Here is a 19,961-nt window from a genome sequence, read left to right on the forward strand (position 1 = left end):
TGTTGAACTCAGAAAGCTGCCAGATCCGCTGAGTATATGCAGCATTTTTTTTCCTGTTTTTATTTTTTGTAATTAAAGATAAAGATGGGAATCTATCGATCGTTGGCGCCTCCACCTCCCCAAACCCACCACAAGGGTTATTGAGAGGTACAAGCAGCTCAGGTCTATGCAGATTGTGATTTTTAAAGAAATGAACGGGGCAAGATTTTAATCCCAACTCTGATGGTGCAGAGCGAGGAGAAAAGCAGCGGTGGAAGAGGCTGGCACTGGAAGTTTAATGAAGCTGCCGCTTGTTGCTGTTTGAGACCCACGTGTTGCACACACTTGCCAAGTTACAGGTTGGGTACCTGTGACTGTATTTCCTGGTTAACTTCCATCTGTGATAGGTCTGTGCAAGCAAATCGTCCGGGACTCTCAAAGCACCAACTCCGCCCTATCTCAGGCTCCACTTTATTAAGGAGGTGGAAAGAGAGAGAGAGAGAGAGAGAAAGCGATTGAAGCTGTGAATACTGAGGACGTGCACCCACAAACCGCGGTGAGCTTTCCCTCTCTGCAGAACCACCCCTGCTGTCAATTTCATTTGCGGGTTCCCCCCCCTTCTCCTCGCCCAAGCGACAATGTTGGACCCGTCCTCCAGCGAAGAGGAGTCGGACGACCTGCTGGAAGGAGACGCCGCCAAGGAGCCTCCGCTGGCCGGGGGGAGCGGCGGCAGCAGCAGCGCCAGCGGCCGCTCCCTGCCGGCCACCCGGGGCAGCGAGGGGCGACTGTCGGGCAGCGCTCGCTCGGTCAGCCCCAGTCCGTCGGTGGCCAGCGAGAAGGAGCGGGAGGAGCAGGAGAGGATCCAGCGGGAGGAGGAGGACGCGCAGAAGAGGAAGGCGCTGCAGCTGTACGTGTTCCTGCTGCGGTGCATCGCCTACCCCTTTAACGCCAAGCAGCCCACTGATATGGCCAGGAGGCAACAGAAGGTGAGTGAGTGTGAGACAGACCGAGAGAGCCTGGGGCACAGGCGAACTCCACCCACTCCCCACCAATCCATTGAAACGCCTCCTGGTGCACTGAGACAGTAACAGGTGATCCATCCACATCCATGCAAAAAGTCTCCTCAGCACACTTTGGAGATTTACCTTTTTTTTAAAGTTAGGAGCACTTTTTAGTTTGGTCACAATTCCCTCCAGTGTTTATTGTTAGCTAGTTTGCGTTTGCACATTTTAGAAGGAACCCAGGTTTTTACTGAAATCTAAATCCCCCCCCCCTCATGTGAGGCTTGCTTTAGAATTATAAAAGCATCAAGCTCGGGCTAAAGTTGCACCCATACTCAATATTGGCCACAAGCCATACCACACAGAAGGTGACCATTCGGCCCATCGTGCCTGTGTCTGCTCTTTCGGGGGAAAAGGGGCTCCAATTCATCTTGCCAACTTGCTCTCTACCCTAGTCCTGCATTTCCATCCCCCATCCAAGTACCAACTCTTTTGAGCGTTACTATTGAACCTGCTTTCACGATCCTTTCATTTCCAGTTCATAACTATTTACAGAATTGTTACATTTGCCTTAACTCTGGTTGCTAACCCTTTTGCTCCTGGAAGCTGAGTGAGTCGGGGTAAACGTATCAAAAAGCCTTCATGATTTTTGCTGAAATTTTTCAATCATGTTTCTGTTCATTTTTTTTTTTTGAAAGGCGAACAACCCCAGCGTCTCCAAATAACCGTCCCTCATCCCTGATGCCATTCCTGTAAATCTCTTCCACTCCAAGGCCTTGACATCCTCCTCTAAGCGTGCTGTTCATAATTAGATGCAATACACCAGGCTGAGGCATAATCAGTCTTTTATAAAGATTAAGCGGAGCTTCCTTGCTTTTGTTCCCATAAGACCATAAGAAAAAGGAACAAGAGTAGGCCATTCGGCCCCTCGAGTATGCTCCACCATTCAATAGGATCATAGCTGATCCGACGTTCCCACATCCACCTTCCTTCCCTTTCCCTGTTACCCTTGTTTCCCTTATTGATCAAGAATCTATTGTTCAATATACACAGGATTCTGTCCCCCCACAGCTCTCTGTCGCAAGGAGCTGCCTTTGTTGGCAGGATCACGGACAAGAGAGGGTCACCAGATTTTAAGCTGGTTAGCAAAAGAACCAAAGATACACGAGGAGCAAAACATTTACACAAAGTGAGAGGTTAGGATCTGGAACGCACTGCCTGGGAGAGGCAAATTCAACCATGGCTTTCAAAAGAGGATTGGGTAGTTAAAAGAGGATAATTTGGAGAGCTGTGAGGAAAGGAAGGGGAGCAAGACAGGGTTGCTCTTGTCGAGATCCATACCAGATTGTGCTGTAATTGTACGATTTTGTGATTTATAAAATATATATATATTTTCTATTCTGTTCATTTCTCTATGTCTTTTTAACAGCCCTTCCACTTGTATTGCCACCTTTTTGTTTTAAAGGTTTGAACAGGTACGCCCTCTGATCTTGCTGTTATACACATTTATTCCCTCCTCCTCTCTTGGAGCGACTGTTCTCTTTTTTTTCAGTAGTAGTGGAGGTTAAAGGGAGACTTGATAGAGGTGACCAGAATTCTGAGGGATTTTGGTTGCGAGAAACTCTCCATTAGCAGGAGGGTCAGTAACCAGGGGATATTGGTTTAAGTTAATTGCCAAAAACATCCAGGGGTAACAGGATTTTCTTGACACAGTCACTTGTGGTTTTGAACAGACTGATTACCCTTCAGGCATAACAGATTCAATAATAACTTTCAGAGGATCTCTCTGCTTGAAAAGGGGAAATCTGCAGTGTTATCAGGAAAGGGCAGGGTAATGGGACTAATTGGACAGAGACTGCACATAGCCACGTCCTGTGCGATTTGATACTATTGCTTTGCTCTGTGAACTTAGATTTTAAGTCTGAATTGAATTCCTTTGTGGCTTCAATTGGGAACTAATCCAGAGAAACCAAATGGGCCTGACTTTTTGGAACCTTGCTTGTGTCTGTAATTCTGTCAATTGTTCCAAACCATGCTGCTCATTGAGCAACTTCTCAAATGCAAGCTCACAATAACCTCTACAGTACCTGTAAATGCCTTGTGTTCCCTGCTGTACTTTATCGCATATTGTCATGGCATTTTGATTCCATTCAAGACGATTCTTTTTTTTTTGTTGCAGAACATTCAATCAATAACTATGTTTGCAATTCTGTGAACAAGTACAACAGTTTGTTTCTCAGTGCGACTATTTCTGTTTTGTTGGTTAGCGCACAAACTCCCTGAGTAAATACATACTCCATTCCCAAGGTTTATCTTTAAATATCACCCTGAGTTAACACTTGTTAAACTGAGAGGTGGCGAAGGGTGACATTTCCAGCATATCACTCAATCCACAATTCTTTACAAGACAATGTTATTGTTGCTTCCCTGTAATCTGTTTCTAGAAGCTGTATTTTAAAAAAAATTAAATGTAACTTTGAAATTCAGCCAATTTTGTCTCTAAATAATTTTGAATTAAGTTACAATGAGACTTGCAATCACATTGGACATCATAGCGGATTACAACCTGGGAAATGGGTCCTTTCTTTTTGAAGCTTTTGTTTTTGTCTGATCATCACGATGTTCCTGGTTGGGCATTGAACACTACTTTTTAAAATCTTGCCAAAGTGACAGGACTTTCTTGCCCAAGGTGCCATCATGCAACTGCCTCATTTCCTTTAACGAACAGAAGTGGGTTTGTAGTATAGCTTGGTCATGATGTGCTGCTTTATAAGGAACTGCAGTGTTACACCATTTCAAACCGATTGGATTTTGTTTAGAGCTGTCGATGGTTATGTAAACAGACCTTCAGATGAATTTGAGTTTAATTGTCGTTTTGCGAGGCGAACTATGCTGATTGGGAAGTGCTTGTAAAGTTTTTCAGAGCAGTCAGCGTTAACTGACTGGCTTTTTTCCTGGTGTATCCACAGTGGATGGTAATTCCCAGCTATTTCTGATGTGATTTCGTGATTGTGTGTCCATCAAAGCACAATTCAGATGATATTTACTGGATACAATTCAAATACTTAGTGGATCATATTTCATTGTTTTTCACCATTCTTGAGTTGGAACATGCTGTAGTCCTAAGGTATTTTGAACTTTGAATTCCTGCCAGTTGTCTATGTGGTCACATCTGTACCAGTGTATCTCCATCAAATCTGAGATGTTTGCTGACTGCAGGGCTTGGCTGTTTGTGCTTACCAGCTGCCATCACAGAAGGAATCACTGCAGGTCATGTGCAGTGACTTCATTTCTCTCCGCGGAGAGCAGAGAGGTTTTAAGGTTTATAACATGCATTGCAACTTTTAGTATGTGTGGCAGCTTCAAGAGACCATGGCACAAAAAAAATGGATGATTCATTTCGCCTGAGCAGCTTGATAGTTCTTGTGTGGTTTTTTTTCAAAGTAAAAAATGTAGTTCCTGCTGTTGTGTGACCTGCAGTCTTCCGGGTGCTAGAAGGCAGCCTGTTGCCCTCCCCTCTGTACCTTAGGGGTTCAGCAGCACAGCAGCTGATTCTAACTTGGATAGCAAGCAACTGAAAATGGGAGTGCCCACATTTAAAAAAAAAAAGCCAAGTGAGTTGAAGTTTTCTAGATCTTATCTCACAAATATTTTTGGCTTTTTTTTTTCGAAGCACCATTTCCTTCACCTGAAATAGATCAGAATCTAATGCACATTGTATATTTGTGCTGTAAATTTTCTCAAAAGGCTAACAAAAGACTTTTTATAAAGGGCCTTTCACAACCTCACGACAAATGTGTTTTGCAGAAATGTGGTCCCATTTTGAAAGGTCGGAAACATGGCAGCGAATTTGCTGTTCTTCACACCCTACCTTGGTTAAGGTTCGATTCCGGTAGCACACCGAATCATGCCATGGCTGTGGGCATGATTTTGTAGCAGTAGTTTCTGTATTGGGCAAATAGATTATCCACTTTCAGGGCCAGTATTCAAATCAATCATCTTCTAATCGGACTTTGTCCTGAACTTTCACAATTAAAAGAGGAAGTCTGAGGGGGGAATGTTGACGCCAATGCTGAATTCCTGGACTTTCACGACAGCAGAACTGGTGCTGCATCTGGACCGATTCTGCTACTGTTAAGGGGCTAGCACCAGCGTCAAATGGAACACAGTCAATTCTAATGAGAAATGGTGCCAGATTCGCTGGATCCCTAATTGACACTCAGGAGGGTGACAAGCTGCAGCCTCATATACACACTCCACTCCCCACACACACCATCCCAGCCATCAAGATGGCAGTAAGGAGAGCGGCACCAAGATTCATGGAGGAGAGGAAGATGACCCTGTACCCCGGCCCGGAAGAAGGCTGCCAGCTGCCGCTGTTTGTCGTGCCTGGGCGCAGGTGGCAGAGTCCGTCAGCGCTGTGGGCAGCGTCGTCTGAACCGGCCAGCAGTGTTGTAAAAAAACGGCAGGACCTACTCTGGGCAGCCAGGATGAGTAGGCAGCACTGTGCCCTTCGCACCAACCCCCGTCCCTCACACTTGCAACCCACCCCCAACCCAGAGGGCGGGCAAACCCTCACCCTGCATCACATTGCTGGCACCCATACAAGCTGCCATGTCCGGGTGCCCTGACCACTGAGGCCACCAGCTCCCCACCTCTGGGGCTGCATGGGTCGGACTGTCTAACACTGTCATTGTCTGTGTCTGTCTCTTCTCCCCCCCCCGAGGGGGACCGCCGGACTGCGGTCCCTCGCTGTGGCAGAGAAGGTGGATGTGGTTGGCGGCCCAGAGGACCGGGAGGTCGCCGAGGTGGAGATCGGGGGAATAAGCGAGACCCCGCTTACTTGCGGTTTTCCCATGCCATGTGTGTCAACCATCACCAACACCATCCCCACTCCCCCTGTGGTCTAATCATGGATCTTGCCTTGTGCCTTACAGGACTTGCTGGTGATGGGGAGGGTCCATCTTGCATCCCTCACCCCCAGCCAGTGCCACAGCCGGAGCCCCCCACCCCCGAGCTGAGCAGCTAGGACACCAGCACTCTGCCTGAAACTCTGGAGACCCTCATGCTCGAGTCTGAGGATGACAGTGATTTCCCATCACGGCTGTCTCCAACACCCCCACCATCCCAGAGACACTCGGCGGGTTGGGCACTTTAGTGAAGAGGCTCCTGGGACACACTCTGATTCACACCACACAGCTGGTCCGGTACAGCAGGTGGAGGTAGGAACACCCGAGGGGGCGGACAGTCGGAGGGCAGGCCCCAGGGACTAGCTGCCATCCAGATGGGTGTCTCGCTTCTGGAACGAACAGTTCCATCAATCAAGGCGATGCAGTCACAGAGCCAGGGACTACGAGGGATTGTCGGCGAGCATCCAACACCTGCAGGCGCAGTTGAATGGGTCCAACCCCGGACAGGAGGTGATGCTGACAATGCGTGTCACCCAGGCCACTGCACGGGTGGCATCCAGGGTGGAGGCATTGGGGACGATGGTTTAAGCTTTTGCTCAGCATGTCTTAAGGCCTGGGACATTCTGTGTGGGGGCTGGCCGAGGCCCAGGACAGCGTTGCGTCTCTCGGGCAACCATGTGCCAGAGCCAACTAGACATCGCAGTGGCGCGCCTGAGCATAGCCCAGTCACAGCAGGCCATGGTTGAGAACGTCGCCGGTATTGCCCAGGCACTGGCCGATGTGACACAGACGGAAGTGGCCCAGTCCCAGGGAGAAGATAGCGTGGTCACTGGTTGATGTGACACCAACCCAGAAGGTGGTGGCACAGTCAGTGAGCGATGTGGCGCAGTCCCAGGGGGTGCTGGTCCATTCCATGGCTGTGAGCATGCGGATCCTAGCCGAGGCCAGAGCGGTTCCCCAGGACTGTCAGCGACAGGTGGCGGGGAGCCACAGGGGATCGCTTACCTCGCACCCCTGTCCCATGGAGTAGCCCGGGGCCCTCTGCCACCCCGAGGTAGGAGGAGGTGTTGGGGCCCGTGCTGGTGACTCACACAGGGGAGGGGCTGGAACACCTTGGACCCCCCGCTCCCTCACCCTCCTCTTGTCTCTGGTGAGCAGCAGGCAGAACAGGGCAGCACAATGCCACCTTGTCCAGGCCCGGTTGCCCCAGAATATGCCTGCCAACAGGGACCCAAATCACAGGGCAGGTGCCCCAGCAGGCCGCCTCTATTCCTGCTGTACATCTGGGGAACCAGCGAGACGTAGCGTTAGGGCCCGTAAGGTTAGTTATAGGGGCTAGGGCACAAACCTGTAAATATTTGTTCACATAAACACTTGTTACCACTGTTACAGCCTGCTTTTCTTGGTTGTCTGTCAGAAGAGTGTGAGGTGTGGGCTAGTCTTGGCTGGCCTCGGGGTATGGGAATGGGTGGATGTTGTGGGTGGCCTCGGAAACCATCCCCACCACTGTCAACCCAGGGATTCAATGGGACCATGTGATGGAATGGCCAGCTTACGTGTAGGGGTCACCGGTGGACAATGGAAAGTGTTACTGTGAGCAGGAGGCAGACATTGTCAGATGATGCAGAGAACCAAACCGCAACACAGAGTGTGGTTGTCATCATTCTCCATCCCATGGACCTGACCCAGTATTACTGCCAACCAAGGCCCACCCATTCCACACCTGCCGTACTATCACGGAGGGAGTTGCCGTTGGGGGCGGGGGAGACGGGAAGAGTGAGGGGCACAGGGGGGAGGGAGGAGGAGGAGAGTGAGGGGCATGGGGGGGAGGGAGGAGGAGAGTGAGGTGCACGGGGGGGAGGGAGGAGGAGAGTGAGGGGCACTCACTCTCCTCCTCCCTCCCTCCCCCTCCCCCCGTGCCCCTCACTCTCCTCCCTCCCTCCCTCCCTCCCTCCCTCCCCCCCCCCGTGCCCCTCACTCTCCTCCCTCCCTCCCCCCCCCCCCCCCCCGTGCCCCTCACTCTCCTCCCTCCCTCCCCCCCCCCCCCCGTGCCCCTCACTCTCCTCCTCCCTCCCCCCGTGCCCCTCACTCTCCTCCTCCCTCCCTCTCTTTCCCCCCCCCCCCCCCCCGTGAAAGCGGCCTGTCATCTGCAGGTGCTCATAGGGGGGGTGCATGCATCCCGTTGATGACTCCCTGGACCCGGTGCATGTAGGTTATGGCGACGAACCCTGCCGCCCTGGCAGCCTGGTGGGTCCGATACACATTGACGTGGATGTATTGAGCCTCCTATGCGCATAGGGCCTCTGTGGTGGCACGGATATGTCTGTGCATTGGGGTCTGAGATATCTCGGACAGAACCCCACTCTGCGCCTGGAAGGAACCCGTGGTGCAATAGTTCAGGGCAACTGTCACCTTCACGGCCACCGGGAGTGGATGACCTCCTCCAGAACCCCGTGGTGCCAGGTGTGCCATTATCTGGCAGATATGTCGCACTGTTTCTCTGGTCAGCGGAGTCTTCGGCATGCCCGGACCAACAGGTCCTCCGATGACAGGCGATGCCGGTACGCACGACGTCTCATGCGGCGGCTCCTTGGTGGCTCGGTCTCCATCCTGGGTGGCTGCCACCTCTCCTCTGCTGCTGCAGCTTCCTCCTCCTTGAGCAGCTCCAGCTCGTACAGCCGCAGGGCATCCCCCAGGGCTGTGACGACGAGCAAGAAGGCAACCATTGCTGGTTGAATCCAATATCCATTGTCTGCAGGGAGTGAAAAACCAACATGTTAGCATGGTGCATACCCCAGTACCCAACTAGGTCCAATGGGCTACGTGGTGGCCTCAGTTGGCACTGTGGATTCAGCCGCCTGGCCCCGTCGGTGGCCGGCACCATGGGGGACCTCTGGCCCTGGTGCCTGTCTTTCCCTGATGCCAGTGGTAACATCAGCTGGTACTGCTCTCGCCAGGGGTATACACCATGGCCCCGTCGGGGGCTACAGTGGACATTGCCTTGGTGAGCTGCCGGCAGATTTGTGGAGGAGGAGGGGGTGGGGGCCGTCTGGTCGGTGTCACTCTGTAGAACCAGGGGCCAAGATGAGCGGTCAGTGGGTGCGCAGCAAGATGGCTGCCTTGCAGGCCATGGTAATGGGGGACCATGACTGGGCACCTCCCATGCATTGACGTTGTCGAGATGATGGAGAATTGCGATTTGGCATCAAATTGATGCCAGCTACGGTTTATTTTGGAGTCTGAACCTATTTGCGTTCCGCGATTTTGGCATTAGCCAACGGAGAATCCCACCCTCTGTCTTCTTTCTATAGCTGGATCACCCCTGAACAAAATCTCATTTTCAGGAATAGTGAGTTTCTAGTTACAAATTTCTCAGAATATTTAGTGAATTAATTAATGGCGAAAAATTGGCACTTCACCCTTTTTGTTTTGCTCCGACAACTTTCAACTCTCAACTGAACTTAAATTCAAGTTTCGCAAAGGTTTAGCTGACTTTTAATGAGCAAGTTTCTTTGCCAACATACCTTAAAACTAAATAGATGGGCAGATATTATGATTGGCTGCTGAAGAGAGCTATTCAGTTGCTGGTTTTCAAATTGTTAATGTGCCATTCAACACATCTATGGAATATCAAAGGTTGCTCTCTGCCTTGAGGATCAGAACTTTGATTTTGGTTTGGCTAAGTAGGTTTCAACTATGGGTTTCTGCCCACCTCCAGTCAGTACATTTCCTGTATGCCCTAAGGAAGACTAACCTGATCAATGTCTTCACCCATGGACAAAATGTGGAGGGTAGGAAATGCAACCAGCTGGATCAGCAGGGCAATAGCTTTTTTTGCCTACATTTAGAAAATGCTTAACTCATTTCTAGGAGGCAAATGTGTGCCACTTTAGTGTCTTCTTTGTTAAAATGATTTTCCTTGAATTGTAGAATTGCTGCATGCCAATGCTGAACCAACATAGTATTCACGTAGCCAGATTGGCAAAGCAGCCTCCTACAATTCGGCTCAATACATTTCTCAGCCTGTGTTTTCCCCCCTTTTCCCCTTCATTCACTTCTGCTGATGTTGCCAACACTTCTGAATCCACCAAAAATCTTCAAAGTAATCAACAGAGACTCCCAAATCATATTAAATGTAATCAGAACTGCCACATTCACCTTCTCTTCTATAATGTTCCATACTCTCACATCGATCAGAACAATTCCAAAATGAGCATAGTCAGTGGTGCCAGATCAAATAAGGTCAGAAATGAATTGTTTTCCAATATCCCAAGCAGTTGTCTCAGTAATCCATCCATTCTGTTGTGCTCTTGTATAATTGTGGGCTTCTATATTGAGCACTGGGTTGAATTTGTTTTCAGGATATTTTAACTTCTTGGCTTGAGCGCTGTAGCGGGATCCCCTTTTACCTCCACCCCCGTGGGCTTCTACCAGGCTTGGCACCCCGTCGTCCAAGCCCTACCACTGCCCGGGTGATCCTCTCTCACCGGTGGATTCGCTACCACCTGCGCCTGCTTCAGCTGAGCAGCGCCCCCAAGAGAGAGAGGAAAGGAAAACCTCTGCCCACCTGTACCTGGCAGCCTTTCCTGAGTGAGCGGGTTCGAATCGCCCAGGGATTTCCCTCAGTTCTCGACACCGGATTTATGGTAAGGAGTATTTTAATAGAGTGACTTGGCTAGAGCTCGTTGGTGAGGGATTGAAGGAATTGAGACAGACTCCAATTCAAAATCCAAACACACACATTTTATTAATTGCCAAGATCAACCACCACCAAATACAGAAAACACACAATTATCTTATACTTTAATGACTATTACTGTGGAAGGAATACTATCGCAGCACAACGTAAAACTTACATACACAATTTTAGCAATCCTTTAAAAGACAGAATAGGAGCATGCACCCCCTTTCCCCAAAGCCTCAACCACTATACTAGTCCTGGGAGCTTCGCAAGCTGCTGCGGGATACTTACAATCCAAGGCTGTAGCTGGAACACGAGGTCAAGCTCAATTCGAGATGTTGTAGGAGCACAGAGTTCAGCAAGAGCAAAAGATCTTAAGAGCGCAAATGGCCGTTTGACCACCCCTTTTATAGTCCAAAATTCAAGTTTTCGCACCAGTCCAGCTTCTTTTGTGTGAGCAGGTAAGTTATCATTTCAAAGTTCCCGCAGGTCCCGCCCCTTCTCCTGATACGTCCAGGTAGCCAGCTCCAGTCACCGAGCTCCATTGTCCTGGGAGATCGCGGTCTTCCACACCTCGTTAAGAAGATGGGATTTTCGAGTCTGCTATCTGCTCTGGAGATTGCTGCCATTACGACCTGATTATGCTGATGGGTTTTCCAGCTCCGATGGAGACAAGGTCATTAACATATGCAAGGAGTTTTTCCCAACACATTGTTTCTTGGCTGGGGGAGTTTCAGGGCTATTAGCATTTCCGTTGTGCCGGAGATTGCTGCCATTACGACCTGTTTATGCTGATGGGTTTTCCAGCTCCGATGGAGACAAGGTCATTAACATATGCAAGGAGTTTTTCCCAACACATTGTTTCTTGGCTGGGGGAGTTTTAGGGCTATTAGCATTTCCATTGTGCCCTTTGCTGATCCAATTAGTGCTGGCTATCTACTGATGAGTTGTAAGTCCGGGGGTGGGGGGGGGGGGGTTTGATGCAAACATTCCTTTCACACTCAGACAGCCCTGCAAGCCAAGCTTGCTGGGAAAAATTTGGCCAAGCTTTTTGTTGAAAAGGTGTCCATTTTACAGTTTCTGAGTTTAAAGTCCGGTTTCACAGTTGAAGGGGACCAGGGGTTGCCCGAGATTCTTACAGCGCGAGTTCCAAGAACACTATAACCTGGAAGGATTTTCACCTGGCATGCTGTGGAATAAGGCAAAGCCTTCTGTCAGTTCTCAGAATGTGGACTAAATGCCCTTTATTTTTCTATTGAAAGACGCGTCGTTTGAACAATGGGAATGACTCCTCCCTGCAAATCCAAGTGAAATCTGCCTCTCAGGCAGGATATAGTGCCACGATAGTACATCAGTGGAATTAGCTATGAGCTAACTACCTCTGCTCAAATGATCTTGCTTCTTAGCCGTTGACAGCTTATTGGGGGGGGGGTATGATTTCATTGGAAATACCAACCCTTTGCTACCCTATTCAAGTGAGTGTTACTTGTGCCAGATTTGGCGATTAATGGCAGTGTGCTATTTAACCATCCTGAGTAATGCCTGCCATTCACTCCGATCTGCGGGTTAATAGATAGTGATTAGTTGTAGAAATGTCCTGATAGATTCCTTCTCCTATTGATAGGACTGCCTCATCAGAGCTCAGCAAACTTACCACAGATTGGGAATAAGTTTCAAGTTCTCCAGAAATACATTCACTGATTCAACAGAGACTGATCTTCATATTTTAGTTTTTTTTATATGAATCTCCTTGAAGAATTGAATCATGAATAAAAATGGTCGCTGACAGAAATGTAAACCTTGAAGAAAAAAAGAATTCTGAATTCAAAATTACTTGTCAAAATACTAGGCGATTGCATATGTTGTGTGCCTCAAAACGTGTCTCAAACTCGATCTTTCATGCAATGAATTGTATTGCTCAACCCAAAGAGTTCTTCCGGAACGTATCACCATGATTATTTTATAAAGTAGATACAGGATTTCACTCGTTCGCCACTTATGAAGTCCATTTTGAGAAATTGGCTTTTTAAAAATCTCTCCAGGGTTGACCTATTTGAAGTCTTCAATATTAAGATCAGGTAAATAGCCATGGGAATATTTCCATTCATAGAAAAGTTACAACATGGAGACCATTTGGCCCATCTTGTCTATGCCAGCCCAAGAACACCCAGGTTCCCTTCCTAATCCCATCTTCCTGTATAGCCCTGTAGTTTACAGCACTTAAGGCGCGAATCCAGTTACATTTTAGAGTTTGGGGTCTCTGCCTCCCCCACCAACTCGGGCAGCGAATTATAGACTCCCACGACCCTCTACACCTTCTGCCACTTAACTTGAAATACAAGATTATAACAAAGACCCAAAATTTAACATACTACACAGAAACAAACAAACAACCTTCACACGAGGTGTTGAGGATTCTCTGTAGTCTTAAACTTTTGGTAAACTGAGAAGATTTGGATCAAGAATATGTTGGGAGAGGTGGTGCTAGAAAAGATGTGTCTCCTTTTGGCTTTCCGTTTTCAAGTTTGATATTGTGAGCACTGATGTAGGAATGGGGTTGGTGGAGTAGGACTGAGAATGAGAGGATTTTTCCATTCCTATTTTACAACTGGCTCGAGCTCTAGTTACTTGCACAACACCGTGTATTGCCTTGTGATTCCAAATGTCATAATGGCATTCCAGAGCATTGCTTTATTGGGCAACTCCTAAGGATATCCAATGGATGGTTATGGAACATGACTCTCCCTCATTGCTTGGACTCACCGCCTGTGCGAGGATTCTGTTTGTATAATCTAGAATTTTGAGATAAAATGGTTAAACCCACAGAGCTGGTAAGCATTGAATCTGGAATTTGTGCTTCACTGAGCTTATTTACACTTGAGCTGTATCAGGTTCACCTTGACTTAGACCTGAAGTGCAATGAATGCGACATTAAGAGTATGGCATGCTTATATCGTGTATAACTGGTGGATCGTGATTTACACACACTTATCAAGAGTATGCACTTAAAAGGAGTCATTATGTGGAGTAGTAGGTGTTTTCCAATTTGAGGCTGCTTGTCAAGTGTCGAGTGTAATGTTTATCAGTAGAGTCAGACAAATTCCATAGAAACAAATGGAACATTTACACATTGAAGCTATTTTTAATAAGGTTCGGGCAGTCAAAGTAAATAACACTTATTTTGTGGGTGGTGCGGTAGCACAGTGGTTAGCACTGTTGTTGCACAGCGCTAGGGTCCCAGGTTCGATTCCCCGCTGGGTCACTGTCTGTGCGGAGTCTGCACGTTCTCCCCGTGTCTGCGCGGGTTTCCTCCGGGTGCTCCGGTTTCCTTCCAGAAGTCCCTAAAGACGTACTTGTTAGGTGAATTGGACTCTCTCTCAGTGTCTTCAGATGCCGGAGTGTAGCGACTAGGGGATTTTCACAGTAACTTCATTGCAGTGTTAATGTAAGGCTACTTGTGACAATAATAAAGATTATATTATTTTGCAACGATTATAGACATGAGTACTGGTAGAACCTCACCGGGTACACTCTCTCCTGTCAGTCAGTTCCAGAATGGCCACCTTTTATACAAATACGGGTAAGCTACCACCACCCCCCCCCCCACACACATTTAGCGGGGGAGCTCATAGTGCTCAAGAAGCACGGGGAAAACAATCATCCCCACACAGTATGTCCTGTGCAAGTTTCCTCCCTGCAAAGTCCGAAGGCCCCCAAGAAGAACGATGATGAGGAGAAGAGGACAAAGTTGCAAAAATCATTGTCCAAGAAGAAACTGCTGCAGCACTTCCAGCAGTTGGATGAAAGACATTTCGTCTCCGTCAGGGTGCCATCGAGCGGAGGAGTAGGATTGGCCGGTGCGTATCTTGCCAGCAAACGCTGTTTGCGGCTAGGGTTGATCATGGCCGAGGGTGGCGGAACCACGACGTAAGCGTTGGAGATTCCAGACGTTTGGGTCTCCCTGTCGGAGTTGGAGGACAGGATGTCAGGGATATCTGCGTTGTGATAAAACAAAGGTGTTGCAGCAGGACGTACCGGCAATGGATCCGGAGGATCTGAAGAAGAGCTCTTTCATAGTACATGATGAAGAGGGACCACTGGGAGTGGATGTGATCCACGTGTTGCTGCATAAGCTGTCCACGAACACTAAGACCAGGACCCGATTAACGGACGATGATCTCCGTGCCAGCGAGCACTGTCAGAAAAATTACGAACGTAGACCACATTGTCGCGTGCAAAGAGACATCGATCTGGGCCAAGCCCTTGCAATTCTTGGCTCCAGAGCACCTTAGCGCCATAGCGCCAATGCCTACCATCAGAAAACATAGTTACTTCTGAAGCTGTCAATGCATTAACAGCTCGGCAGTGGCCAACCCAGTCCCGTGCGAGGAGTACTCCTGTAGGATCGAGCCCACAATCTTCTTCAGTCCTTTTTTTTGATTCTATGTGGCTCTCTACTAAACCATTCAACGCTGGATGAGAAGGGGCGGTGCAGACATTGCGAATCCTATTGTGTTTTGCAAAAGCAGCAAACTCTTCACTTGTAAATGAGGCTTCATTGTCAGTGATGGGCACACCTGGTATGCCATAGACTGAAAAGAAGTACATAGTCACTCAGGACATTGACAGATGTCATCCGGTAGACCTTTTGGCCACTTTGAGTGGGCATCCAGTATGATCAGAAACATTGAACCCCAAAAAAGGACCAGCAAAATCTTCATGAACTCGAGCCCAAGGGAGATCCAGCCATTTCCCAGGGCACCGCCATGGGGAGCTTCTGATTCCTGACAAACGGGGCAGTTCTGGGCCAAGATCTCGATAGTCGTACTCGAGATACAAGAATCAGTCACAGGCAAAGAGTCCATAAGGGTGAGTACCACGATGACTTCGTCCATGGGCGGGTCAGTGGCCACCACCCAGCAGGGGAAGATGACTCCAGTCCTCATTTGCAATTTGAGTCCCTGGATGGTGTTTAAAAGAGTACTTGTATACGACGAACGGCAAAGCTCAGCACTGGGTCCATATCGGCTTGGCTGCCTTGCCCTCACGAGAGAGACCAAGAAACAGCTTATGGTCAGTTATGAAAACAAAATGGCGATCATAGTGGCGATCGTAGACATACTGATGAAAGCGTTTCCAGGTTTGGACTGAAAAAAACCGTAATAATTGATGAGGCCTATAATAGAACGCTCCGTGACATCTTGCGGTGCGGGGACCATCTCACCTCCTGCCTGGCCCCCCGTGACAAAACATCATCGAGATAAATGGCAACACGTGGCAAGCTGCCCTTTATTACTCGCTGAGGACACGCCAAACAGAAGCCGCGTGTATTCAAACAGACCCTTGTATGTGTTGATCGTCACATACTTCCGCGACGCCTTATCCAAATGTAGCTGCAAATAAATGTCGCTCAAGTCGAGCTTTGTAACCATCGATCCACCAGCCAACGTAGCGTATAGATAGATCCTCCTATCCTGGGCAGTGGGTAACTGTCTACCTAACTTGTACTTGCCATAAAGGCAGTCCGGCTTTAACAGTGGGACCACTGATGCCAGCCTGTCGGCAAAACGCAGCAGCCAGATGATTCCAAAACTTCCAACCATTGGAACTTGGTCTTATCGACAATGGCGTAAACTACAGCCCCCTTAATGGTACGGACGCACGGCCAAAATATTTTGCGGAACTTACTCAACACCATCGAGTCGAAGATCCCGTACCCACTTGAAAAATATACTGCCAATCAATCTTCAAGTGGCATAACCATTATGCCAATCAAGGCCCAACAAGCCTTGCACAACAACGAGAGGAAGACATGGGGACTGAGCGCTGTAAACCACTTGAGTGAGCATAGACTCCACTATGTGCAAACGCTGACCCGTGTACATGGCCATCTGGGCTGCCGTGGCCGTCAACAACAAAGTACTAATTCCCTGCTTGATCTGGTCAAAGGTGTGTTGCGCCAATAACAAAACAGCTGCTCTGGTGTCCAACTCTCTGTGGAGCAAATGTCCATTGACTTGTACCGGAATACGAATTGGGGCTATATATGGGGGCGCTAACACAATTGAGATGCTTCTTGGCCTTTCCCGGGTTGACATCTACCATGACGAGGGTGCGATGGGCATCTGTTCTGCTGCCACCAGGGGCTATGTCTGGCGCGATGATCACACTTCACGCAGGGGACGGAATCACTGTCCCATTGCAATTTCCGTGTCATACCTTCTGAGACATAGAGGAATCATGTGTGCACAGGACAATATTCACTTCCATACCCTGTAACTCTTGAATACCCCATGCCGCGCATCCTGAGAAAGGGATATTTGTAGCGCTTGTTGAAACAAAGTTTTGTTGTTGTTTATCCCGTAATAGTCACGGAGCACATCCGCTAAAACACTGCCGTACTCACAATATTTAGTGATCTTTCGAAGTTGCGAAGCAAATTCTGCAGTGGACTTCGCCGCCGTATTGAACCTCAACAATGATGGACGGCGTTGGGTTGAAATGCCGTCCCACCAACATGACGAGCTGGTCAAACGTCATCGAATCGGGCGCCAGTGAAAAGTGAGGCCCCAGATCACTCCAAACATATTGCTGGGCACCTGTTTTCTGTAATATTATTTGCTCTGAAGAAGTACAGCATTTGCTCTGTGTACTGATTCCTGGTTTCCATACCGAAATTCCAGGTTTCCATACCGGAGTCAACTGCTTCCAAATGCCCAAACAGCGGCATCGTCAATCGCCCCACTTTGTAGCGGGATTCGGGGGAGGGGGCGGAGGAGGGGGGTGGAAATTCAACATGGGGAAGCGGCTCAGCTGGGTAGTTGCATGTCAACTCTTCCAGATTTGCCCTCCGCCAGTTTATTAAGGCACGGGGAGTCCGAAGTAAACAAAGTGAATAACACTTATTTTACAACAACTTTACATACATGAATATCATTGGGTACTGGCAGAACCTCACCGGCTACTCTCACTCTCACACTCCCTCTCTCTCCTGTTGGTCAGTCGGTTCCAGACTGGCCACCCTTTTTATACAATACGTGTAAACTACCCTGCCCCTAGTGGGAAGCTTGTACTTCTCAAGGAACATGAGGAAAATAATCATCCCTCACGCTGTATGTCCCGTGCAGGTTATTACACTATTTAAAAAAAAAACACACTCCAAAATGGCTACTATTATTAGTTTCCAATTAAGCTGCACAGTTTTTCCCCCCCACACCCCTTTGTATTTTCACATGCCATCAAGGGTTGAATTATAACTCCGAATGGGTGGTAGAAGTTAAAGTGCAGCAGACCTGAAACCGAAAACCAGTCTACCCACTTCCAGTTTAATGATGGGATGAGGATTGGCTGACTAAGTGGAACTGAGGTGGTCATATAAATGCTAAAATGATGCTGCACGCCTTTGTTTTAACATTTGTTCATTGAAACATATAGAAAATGAAAGCAGGAGGAGGCCATTCAGCCCCTCAAGCCTGCTCTGCCATTTCTTCTGATCATGGCTGATCCAGTTCAATACCCTGACACCCCCAGCCCCTCGCAAATCCACCGGCCACGCAAAGGGCACTCTGGTAACACATACATCTACTCTTTTATAGGGTTGCTGCTCTGTTGAGCAGGCGCACCACTTAACTGACCTTCAGCCTTGTCTATGGGTCAGAACCACACTTCGGCACCTCACCGTTAAATTCTGCAGTCCATTCAAGAAATGTTTGCCTGCTCACAGGTTAAAATCCAGGCTCAACTATCTCCTGATGCCAGGAATGTTGAAGCTTACTGCATCATAAGTGTTGGAGCATCTTGAATTTGATACCTGAACAAAAAGCAACAGTGCCAGGGAGAGTTATGGCTAGCAATAAATAAATAATGCCCTTCATAGATTCGGCAATATTTTATTGCCCCTTCAATCGTAATGGCAGCAGATGATCATTTGAAGAGATTCTGCGGGGTGATCAAAATCTGAGAGAAAAATGGAATTGATGGAACAGTGTTTAAATCTTGAGACCTAAATTTTATATTTTAAATAGTCTTCTAGGAGCAAAAATCAAATCTGTTCCTGCTGATTTATAAAAAAAAAAAATCCTTTTCCATTTAGTGTCATTCGCATATTCATAGAATTTACAGTGCAGAAGGAGGCCATTTGGCCCATCGAGTCTGCACCAGCTCTTAGAAAGAGCACCCTACCCAAGGTCAACACCTCCACCCTATCCCCATAACCCCACCCAACACTAAGGGCAATTTTGGACACTCAGGGCAATTTATCATGGCCAATCCACCTAACCTGCACATCTTTGGACTGTGGGAGGAAACCGGAGCACCCGGAGGAAACCCACGCACACACGTGGAGGACGTGCAGACTCCGCACAGACAGTGACCCAAGCCGGAATCGAACCTGGGACCCTGGAGCTGTGAAGCAATTGTGCTATCCACAACGCTACCGTGCTGCCCATATTAAAATCAAGAGGATGATCCAGCCCATTGATTGATGTCACTGAAAGATGACATTATACCATGTAAAACAACGTGCAAGTCATTCTGTGTTGGGTTAGTAACTTTGTTCCTATATATCAGAATTTGTGTCACATATATCACTTGTCCATAAGATTTGATGCAAAGGAAGGCCATATCATTTGCTCCAGGACTTGGGCGAAACACTCTAACCTGACTCTATGCTATTTATGGATCCTTCCCTTCATAAATTTTCCATTACTTAAATTGGTGAATTCATTTGTGCTTAAAACCCACTAAAGATGATTGCTTGAAATCATCGAGTTAATGAGATTCGAGCAACCTCTTTCTATTCAGGCATGCTGAACATTGCCCTGACAGTATAATTTGTATTTTATTTTTCGGTTTTCAAGTGTATTAACGCAATTATTTCTGTTTATAAAGTTACATAATCTTCAAATAATATGTTGGTGAAGGAAGGTTAATTTTGCCACTTGTTCGTGAATATGATTTTGACTGCAAATATAACAGAACTTGATATCCCCCCCCCCCCCCCTCCAATTGACGTGCAGTGAACTCTAATACAGTGCAAAAATCTCTGTCCCTGTGCAGTAGTTCAAGAGGCAATGAATGGAATTTTACAACTTCTGCTGGCAGAATATTCCGGTCCTGTTGAAGTTAATGGACTTTTGACCGGCTGCCATGTTTATATGGCCGCACCTCCGCCACAGCGAGGCATTGAAATTCTGCCCCATATGTGTAGGGTCCCCAAGTACCATGTCGGTGGTGTGTGGATCCAGTCAAGCCTTAAAACCTGCTGCAGTGAGTAAGTCCATTTAGGCCAAACAATACCGTTTGATACGAAGCACTGACTCCGTGGTCAGTTTGTGCTTTTATGGCACATGTAGATTCGAAAAGGCTTGTTAAGTGACGTTTACTATAATT

General features: G+C 48.0%; 1 protein-coding gene across 15 annotated transcripts in view; it reads left to right on the forward strand.

The window, feature by feature from the left end:
- Nucleotides 1-234: 234 nt before the first annotated feature.
- cadps2 (Ca++-dependent secretion activator 2) overlaps nt 235-19,961 on the forward strand; it is a 1,044,194-nt gene continuing 1,024,467 nt past the window's right edge. For 2 of the 15 annotated variants that reach the window (XM_072484475.1, XM_072484478.1), the window contains exon 1: nt 236-965. In XM_072484475.1, the coding sequence (XP_072340576.1) occupies nt 618-965 (348 nt within the window). In that variant the 5' untranslated portion in view covers nt 236-617. Of the gene's footprint in view, nt 966-19,961 lie in introns of all 15 variants that reach the window. The other 13 variants (XM_072484480.1, XM_072484483.1, XM_072484479.1 and 10 more) reach the window with 11 other exon arrangements.

Source organism: Scyliorhinus torazame, chromosome 19 (assembly GCF_047496885.1).
Source record: "Scyliorhinus torazame isolate Kashiwa2021f chromosome 19, sScyTor2.1, whole genome shotgun sequence".
Taxonomy (NCBI): Eukaryota; Metazoa; Chordata; class Chondrichthyes; order Carcharhiniformes; family Scyliorhinidae; genus Scyliorhinus; species Scyliorhinus torazame.